Source organism: Bactrocera neohumeralis, chromosome 3 (genome assembly GCF_024586455.1).
Source record: "Bactrocera neohumeralis isolate Rockhampton chromosome 3, APGP_CSIRO_Bneo_wtdbg2-racon-allhic-juicebox.fasta_v2, whole genome shotgun sequence".
Classification (NCBI taxonomy): Eukaryota; Metazoa; Arthropoda; class Insecta; order Diptera; family Tephritidae; genus Bactrocera; species Bactrocera neohumeralis.
This window is the reverse complement of record NC_065920.1, coordinates 18,155,412-18,164,602: the sequence shown is the minus strand read 5'-3', so window position 1 is coordinate 18,164,602 and position 9,191 is coordinate 18,155,412. Positions and strand designations below refer to the sequence as shown.

General features: G+C 33.9%; 3 protein-coding genes across 5 annotated transcripts; 1 reads left to right on the top strand and 2 right to left on the bottom strand.

Moving 5' to 3' along the window:
• Positions 1-394: 394 nt before the first annotated feature.
• Positions 395-2,329, bottom strand: LOC126753572 (zinc finger protein weckle-like). The gene is made up of 4 exons (XM_050465118.1): positions 2,016-2,329; positions 1,010-1,954; positions 605-957; positions 395-542 (listed from the first exon to the last, which is right to left on the bottom strand). Exons 1-4 carry the CDS (start codon positions 2,193-2,195, stop codon positions 413-415), a joined length of 1,608 nt encoding a protein of 535 aa, XP_050321075.1. The 5' UTR covers positions 2,196-2,329; the 3' UTR covers positions 395-412.
• Positions 2,330-2,830: 501 nt separating this feature from the next.
• On the bottom strand, positions 2,831-5,398 carry LOC126752119 (T-complex protein 1 subunit delta). The gene is made up of 5 exons (XM_050462691.1): positions 5,150-5,398; positions 4,098-4,750; positions 3,893-4,032; positions 3,141-3,825; positions 2,831-3,069 (listed from the first exon to the last, which is right to left on the bottom strand). The coding sequence occupies exons 1-5, from the start codon at positions 5,253-5,255 to the stop codon at positions 3,052-3,054; spliced, it is 1,602 nt and encodes a 533-aa protein (XP_050318648.1). The 5' UTR covers positions 5,256-5,398; the 3' UTR covers positions 2,831-3,051.
• A 307-nt stretch (positions 5,399-5,705) lies between these two features.
• Positions 5,706-8,667, top strand: LOC126752118 (mitochondrial import receptor subunit TOM70). 3 transcript variants are annotated; one of them, XM_050462688.1, is made up of 3 exons: positions 5,706-5,918; positions 6,210-7,244; positions 7,304-8,667. In XM_050462688.1, the coding sequence occupies exons 2-3, from the start codon at positions 6,257-6,259 to the stop codon at positions 8,092-8,094; spliced, it is 1,779 nt and encodes a 592-aa protein (XP_050318645.1). In that variant the 5' UTR covers positions 5,706-5,918; positions 6,210-6,256; the 3' UTR covers positions 8,095-8,667. The 3 variants fall into 3 exon arrangements, with proteins under 3 accessions (XP_050318645.1, XP_050318647.1, XP_050318646.1); XM_050462690.1 differs by lacking the exon at positions 5,706-5,918 and adding an exon at positions 6,045-6,109; XM_050462689.1 differs by lacking the exon at positions 5,706-5,918 and adding an exon at positions 6,054-6,146.
• Positions 8,668-9,191: the final 524 nt, after the last annotated feature.

Genomic DNA, 9,191 nt, shown 5'->3' with positions numbered 1-9,191 from the left:
TTTTGACAATTTGGATTTGATTATTTCAATGTTGTATTTTGAAACATGAGAGAAACGGGAATAAATAATCCCCATTAATGAAATGTGCAAATTCTTGTTTTCTTTACTATAAGAAATTTTTATGAAATAAAAGAGAGTATTAATATAAAATTATTCAAATCTTTAAGTACGTACATACATATATATTGACAAAAGATTAAAACTGACACAAAAAAAAAAATGAACTAAAACTTTAATTCTATGTTAAAAAGTGGTAGATCAACAGCTGCTAATAACCCACAGCTTTCGACTATCAATATGTGTTTCAACAGCATTGAGCCTTCGTGCAAGGATAATTATTTGAATACTCCAAAAACATGTAGACTGAAATTAATACACAAGTAAATCAAAGGGATTTCGTTATTACATATACTTATATTTTATTATCTATATATTGTTGTGTTTCATCTTTACAACTAGCTGGGGGTTTCGGTTTCTTGCCGAAAGAAAAATTCCCACTTTGTTTGGTTACCACAGGAAGTAGATTTTCAGCTGTGCGTGTACTGTAATGGTTACGATTTTTATTGCATTAGTATTTCATCGTTGTTTCATTTTGCCTACTTACACCGTCTTTAAAACCGCTAATTTAGGGATATTTTCGGTGAATTTCTTTTCTCCGGAAGCCTCTAAGGCCGCCAATTCTTCGGGATGCGACTTTTTTTTATGAGTACGACAATTTGAGCCATTGGCAAACGTTTTGTCACAGAAGTCACATGTATATGGTTTTAAGCCGCTATGAAGTAATAAGTGAGTTTTTAAAGTTTTCGCTCGTTTGAATTCGCGCCCACAATAATCGCACTTATGACGCATCTCATCAGAATGCACAAGCATATGACGATTCAAGGTTACACGCGAATTCAATTCTAAACCACATTCGCTGCATATATGTTTATGATCGCTGTGCATCTCCATATGCCTCTGTAAATATTTTGTATAGTATCTCATGAATGCTCCTTAATGCTTTACCTACCTTCAAACGTGCTCGATTTTTGAATCCTTTCTTGCAAATTTCGCATTCAAAGGGTGCATAGTCGGTATGTATAAGCATGTGTTCCCGTAGCGTAGCTTCCGTGCGTGTGCACTCACCACACTCTTCGCAAATGAAGGAACGTATATCTTCATGTACAAACTTTATATGTCGCAAAACACATTCCTTAGTTTGGAATTTTCGATCACATTGTGGACATGGATATATTTTCTTCTCTGCTACAGGTCGATGTATCAATATATGTCGTTTTAAATTGAAACTAGATTTAAAAGTTCTGGAACATTGTGGACAAGAAATGATATTAGGTGGTGTTTCAACACCATGTTTTTTTCTCATATGTATAAGATAATAGTTCCTGCTTTTGAAATGTAATGCGCAATCGTTACAAAAGTGTTTGTTTACATTCGATTCCTCATCCGAAGAACTTTTACGCTTTTCCAGTCGATGGATTTTGCTATATACTTTGCTAGTTACTTCTGATTTATTGTCTTTTATGTTATTACTTGGGAATTCACTACTATCTACTACGTTAGTATGATTCTCAACTGCGCCAATGGGATCTTGGAATTCACTATTATATTCGCTTTCATTAAGGAAGATGCCGCTCTGTAATTCATCCGTTATTACTTCAAGTTTTACAATACTATCCAATGATTTATGTTCAATTATTTCTGGTGCATCAGCAACAAAAATATTTTCAATAGATGGTTTGGTATCCGATATATCAAACATAAATAACTCATACCCAAATAAGTTATATTTTTCTCGGATAACCCGGAAATCTTCCGCTTTTCTGTGTCCAGAACTTTGTATTTCATTGTACATACTTTGTACTCTGTTCACTTGATTTGTGAATTTGGACAAGGCCGAAACCGATGTAAAGCATTGTGCACAAAGCCAGTGTGGTAAATCTTCGTTCTGTCGTATCTAAGTAAAATATAAAAATAGTTCAATTGTTTGAATAGAAAGTAATAATCAAAATAGATACATTAACTTTAAAAAACTCCGCTATAAAGTCTATCAGAGTGGAATTTGTGGCCAATTCAGTTTTGTTTTGTTCTGGGTATATATTGATATTTCGTACATCCTCCTTAGCACAGAGTCTACACCAAAATTGCCATTCGGCATCAGGAAGGTAACCGCTGCAATCTTCAAAAGTATTTGGCATGATCACTTAAAAATTTGTGTTATTATGTTTATAAATATTAAACATTGTCTAGTTTGCAATGTAATCAAATTTATTTTGTTGTTTGTGATGGAATTATGAATGGGTAGAGCGATGCAGGTGTATGTAAATTACTTTACCATGGTAAATAAGTTTGACAATTTGGTTTAACTCAATGTTGTATTTAGGAGTATAAGAAAAACGGGAATAAAAAATCCCTTTTATCAAAAGGTACCTGAAAAATTTTTATATCGAAACCAATTTATTCTATTTAATAGAATTATTTTGATGTAATTTAAAATAAAATTCAAATATTCGACAATTTTTTTAATTTATCGCACTAATTATTTTTGGTGTAGATGGAAAATTACAAATTAATAATGTAATGTTTTTTAATGATCGCATACTAATATCGAATGAATTTGACTACATTAATGCAAAATTATAGAATTAATAATAGTAACACAACTGATTTTATATTTTTTCTTCTCACTATGCAATCAGCTGTTATTTTGCTTTTAAGCAGTATGAATTTATAGCAAATATCATTATTCTGGCTCAGGGGTACACATACCTTTACCCTGGTTAGAGTATTCCCAGGAAATATTGCGTTGAAGTAACTCATTAATAACACAAAATTTAGTATGTAGTTTAATCAAAGCAGCAAGTATATTTTGTTTATGTAGTATCGAAATTGAATGAACAGTTTGCGGTTCTTTAACCAACAAACATACATATGTACTTATTAAGTTCAAGTAAAATTAATGATTAATGCGAACAAAAAATGTTTAGAAATAGACTTCACAATGTATTGGCTTAGTAGTCCATAAGTTCCTTCCAATATTAGTTTGAGATATATTTAACTCATTGTGTTAACCTAATAGGGTAAAGTGAAAAAAAATTAGAAATCAACACAAGATACATATGAGAATGAATTCATCTACTTACGATATCATCAATCTTTAGAATGGAACGCACTGTTTCTGTAGACAATGAAATAGCCGAAATACTGACCAACAGTGGTTGTAACACATTTTCAGTCAAGATATCGGTGATAGCACCCTTGCGCACATTAATACCAGCAGTCTTCTCACCTTGTGCATGGCGATTTCTCAACTCAGTTACAGTTGCAATCGGGTTAAGACCAGCATTCTCAGCTAAAGTTGATGGTATAACTTCTAGTGCATCAGCAAATGCACGGAAGCAGTAAGCATCAACACCTTCAACGGTTTGCGCATAGGCAGCCAATTGTAAAGCCATTTCTATTTCTGGTGCACCACCGCCAACAATTTGTGCACGCTTCTTGACTAAACAGCGCACTACGCAAAGTGCATCATGCAATGAACGTGCCGCTTCCTCAAGCACTAATTTGTTGGAACCACGACACACAATAGATACTGTACGTCCCGGATTTTGTATGCCCGTAATTTTTACGAATTTTGTAGTACCACTTGGCACTTCCTCGACTAAATCAGCATTTATCAGATTTTCAGCAACAAAATGGTCCAACGATGCAATAGGACGGCAATTTAGTGTCTTGCAGACAAATTCAATGTCTTCGCGCTCAACATCCTTAACTACAAGGCACTTGATTTTGTCCAAGAAATGTTGCGCCAAATCAGAAACAGCATCTCTGTAAAAAGGCACATCGATTCAAAGATAGAATCCCATTTTATGTAAATTGTCTTCATGTTATATACCTTAGGATTGATTTTTGCACCAAAAGTACGTTGCAGCCTGCTTTTTTGATTTGCTTAACAATGTTTAAAATGTATGCACGTTCCTCTTTCAATACACGATCCATAGCAGCATAATCTGACACGATAACATTGTGATCCATCTAGTAAAATATATATTTATTAATTATTATGAGAGCATGTTATTTGAATTTTAATTAAGGCTTACATCAGTTTTTGGTGCCGAAATGCAGAATTGTATCAAGCCAATTTTTGCTTTTTCTATACGCTTTGGTGCATTTGTTCCAGCCGAACGCGAAGTAAACACCAAACCCTCAATCAATTCGGTATCCTCGACGGTGCCACCAAGACTGCGGATAACTTTAATATTTTTCAAATCAACAGCTCCCTCTTTTCCTGGTTCTGTTACTTTGAGTACAGCATCCACAGCGAGGGGAGCCAAAAGACTGCTCTGTTGAGAAACTACTTTGGAATTCAATGAAGTTGATGCACTTTTAATGAGTGTATCTCTATCAGTTAACTCGATTGGTGTTGACATATCCGTAAGAATTTCAATAGCTTTGTTTGCACAACGTTGGAACGAATCGGAAATTGCAGTAGGATGAATACCCTTATGCAATAACTTTTCACACGCTTCCAATAAAGCACCAGCTATGACAACTACTGAAGTTGTACCGTCACCGGCCTCAACATCTTGAGCACGTGATAGCTCTACCAACATTTTTGCAGCCGGATGGAGTACATTCATCTGTTTTAGAATGGTAGCACCGTCATTTGTGATCGATACTTCTCCATTGCCTGCTTGAATCATCTTGTCCATACCGCGTGGACCTAAGCTGGTGCGAATAGCATCCGAAACGGCTACAAAGAAAACAAATATTTGTTGGTGTTACAATGAGTAATGATATTGAATAATGACGTCACTAGAAACTGAATATGAAAAATTTTGCATACATTTTATTTATTTTTAATATACATAGGCATATTTTCTTGATTTTCCATATTTTTAAATGCGTTTGGTATGAATCACTTTGACACACACCCTATTATAGAAAACAAGAAAGGAATTTTCTAGACAGCTGTGCTGTGTGCTTTGACGCCGCCATTGCATTTTTTGTTGCCATCAACCAACTGGTATAATTTTTCATTAAATATAAAGTTCTATACACATTTTCTTCACAATTTACAAATTATTTCTGTCGTTGATTGTAAAATAAATGAATCTTTACTAAATCAACCAAGATTTTATAATTTTCTAACCTTTTGCTGCCTGAATATTTGATAGACGCACATCAGCCGGTTTTGATTTATCTTTAAAGGCTTGACCTTTTGGTTTAACCGGAACGAAGTTTGCTTTCGGAGCCATTATTCTTTTGGCTATATGATTTTATTCACTTTTTATTTGATTAATAAATTTTTATTCACGATTTTCACGGATTAAAATCACTAGCGAACACCGAACAAAAATCCAACACAGAAGAGAACCTGATTCGAGTTTTTCACTTTTTTCACGGTTGATTGTAATTTTGACAGCGAAACTGTCAGTAAAGAAAATGCCAAAAATCATGTTACCGGTTTTTTATTCTACATATTTAAAATATAAATATTATGGAATAAATGTTAAAAAAATTTCATAAATTTAAAAATGTGGACTTTAAAACAAATTATGTCTGGATATTATACATATATATAAATAACTGTTTTTCAATTTAAATCAGCTTAAAAGCTAAAAACCGATTACACCCAGCCGCTCTCTGAACGTACTAGATTTCGTTTACTTTAGGTTGTTGTGCAACTCTGTATACACATGTCAAATTGCACTTATTTCTTTTCCAGCTATCTTCTCACCGATATAATCAGTATATTCGTTCCTTCGTGAGAAAAACAAATTAATTCATGTATAAAATTCTCATTGAAATATAAGGATCAAGCTCATGACAATCAAAAATTAATACGTGCATTGCATTCTGCCTCTAACTACCGAATTTCGACGTAACTACTAGCGGGATTGTTGAGTAAGAAAACAGAGGTAAATATGTATGCAAGCATGCATTCCTTCCGCCCAGTACACCGGTTCCTTCTTGATTTAGTTGCCAAAAGAAAAATCGATTACTATCTTTTGTTTTTATGATCTTGGGCGCGATGTTGAAATAAAAAAAATTAGCACTAACGTGATTACCAGTTTCTTATCTACACACACCACACTGATGTAACGTCAAGGTGCGAATGCGCTAAGTGCGTTATGAACTGTTATTTTGTTAGTGAATTTATTGATATTATACATATATTGTAAAATTCAAATATATTTTGTATGTTTTAGAGAAAACTTTATTGGTTATTCAAGACGTAAACCAGTACAAACTAATTATGGCATATCGTTACGGTTCTATAAGTTTAACAAGATGGCAATTGGCATTGCTGATCGGCACACCCGTCGCAATTGGTTTAGGTGTCTACATTTACCGGAAATCTATAGAAGAAAAGAAATCAATCGGCGATAACGATGCGGCTGATCGTAAGAAAGGACTATCCACCAAAGACAAGCAACAAACCTTGTCTATTGATGGTACTGGCGAAGATAAGGAATTAGAGCGAAAGAAAAAGAATGCCGAGTTGGAAAGTGAAAAGTTGTCACCTCTAAAGGAAGCTACCATGTACAAGAATGAAGGCAATGTTTGCTATCGTAATGGCAAGTACGACGAAGCAATCTCGTTTTACGATAAAGCCATAGATAAATGCCCGATTGAAAATCGTACTGACCTTGCAATATTTTATCAAAACCGTGCTGCATCGTATGAAATGTTAAAAAAATGGAATCGTGTTAAAGAAGATTGCTCGCGTTCACTTGAATTCAATCCTCAATATGCGAAGGCATATTATAGACGCGCTAAAGCACACGAAGCCACAAATGATTTGATGGAATGTTTAGATGATGTGACAGCGACCTGTATATTGGAAATGTTCCAAAATAACAGTACAATAATGTATGCAGATCGCATACTGAAACAAACTGGCCGTGAGGATACTGAGCGCGGTCTCAAAGAACATGTACCGGTATTGCCATCAAGTAACTTCATTCAAACTTATTTGCGTTCATTTGTGGCGGATCCTCTTGTAGGCATATCCATTGGCGATGTAAAAGAAGGAGTGGAGTTGAAAGGATTTGCGCGTGCCAAACAAGCTTTGGACGAAATGAAATATGAAGATGTGATTTCAGCTTGTACGGAAGAAATCGAAACATCCGAATCTGAATCACAATATAAAAGTGAAGCTTTACTATTGCGTGGCACATTTTTTTTGCTTTCGGGTAGCTTCAATGCGTCTCAGCAAGATTTTGATGCTGTGATAAATAACGGTACTTAAATTTATAATTTTTTCTTGGGTGAATTTTTCATGTATATTGTTTTATTATAGCCGATGCTGATGTTGCGTTACGTGCAACTGCTCTTATTAAACGTGCCTCGTTATACATACAGAAGGAAGAGAAGGATTTGGGCTTAGCTGATTTCGATGCCGCCGCCAAATTGCAACCGGATAATCCCGATATTTATCATCAACGTGCGCAAATTTATATACTGCTCGATCAATTGCCAGAAGCATTAAGTGAGTTTGAAAAAGTAGTGAAATTATCACCAAATCACGCAATGGCCTACATACAGAAATGTTACGCCGAATATCGTATGGCATTGTTGTCTCAGGATCAAATGCGCCTTATGATCGTAATGAATGAATTCAAAAACGCCATTGAGAAATTCCCCGACTGCATTGAATGCTATAGTCTGATGGCACAAGTTTTGGCGGATCAACAACAATTCCAACAAGCAGATCAATTTTATGAGAAAGCCTTAAAGTTAGCACCAGAAAATGCATCGCTCTATGTACATCGTGGTGTAATGCTACTGCAATGGAAAGGTGACATCGACAAAGCGATTACATTAATTAATCAAGCGCTAGAGGTGGACAATAAATGTTTATTGGCATATGAAACATTAGGCACTATTGAAGTACAACGTGCTAATCTAAATCGTGCTGTGGAACTTTTCGAGAAAGCTATTAAATTATCAAAGAGCAAATCAGAAATGGGTCATTTGTACGCTTTACGTAATGCGGCGGTTGCGCAACTAAATGTTACACGCCAATTAGGTATTGATATGTCAAAAATATCAGCGTTAGCGCAGCAAGGAATGATGCCGGCAGCTGTTTAAAGAGCACAGTGTAGAAATGGATACTTAAGATATTTACAAAGTAGATCCTGTTTCAACTTTCTTGCAATATAACTAACTAAACATAAAATAGTTTTTAATAAGTTAAGAAAAAATCAAACTGCAGCAAGAAGTCTCCAAGCATTTCTCCTCCTGAAAACGAAACAGTGGCCTAGAAAGTATATTCATTGCAGTATTTAAAGTTGAATATATACAATTTCGTAAAGTGTTAATGCTTTGGATTGTTTTTTTATATTTTAACTTTAAATATTCGCAAAAGATTGATACTGTTCTAATATGCGGCATAAAAGTATATGCGTTATAGTATAAATAATAAGTATGTAACAATCACAAACTGCTGGATACAGATATTTTAAAAAATTATAGCAATTTTGTTGTGTAGCATTGGCCATGTTAATTGTTCGAAAGTCATAATTTTTTAATTTTTATTATGATGAAATTTTGTTTTGTACATGCTATTCAGGACATCTTGTATACATTCAGAAAAAAATTATCCCATTACCTATGTACGCTTAGATCATTGTTATTGATAAAAATAAATAAATTTAATACTAATACGTTAGCCCATTATTTAAAATTGGTTTAATTATAAATAATTTTGCATAAATTGTCAGGGGCAAAATTTCTTAATGCAGGTAAGTTGATTCTATGCTTAAGTACCTATTTATACAAAGTCAAATAAAAACACATTACTTTTGTGTCCGAAATGAATTTGAAACTGCTAAAATCACACAATCTCCGCATAACCTCAAAGTTGAATATCCTTGATATTTACGACATCTCGTCATATCGTTATATATATATATTAATGTTTCCGTTGTTACAAATGTGCATATTGAAACTTGCATCCGGTTACTTAAGGTGTTCTAAAGACGAATATTGAATAGCTATGCATTCTTACAGAATTCGTTGTGCAGTATGATTACAAAAATTTCTTTTATTACTATTAATTAACAATAAGTAATTTAATATTTATTTTATTTTTGTTTAATTTTACTATATCAATGTTTATGAATATTATTTTTTGCTGATTTATGTAATAGAACAAAAATTACTTGACATTTATGCGCGCTCACTTT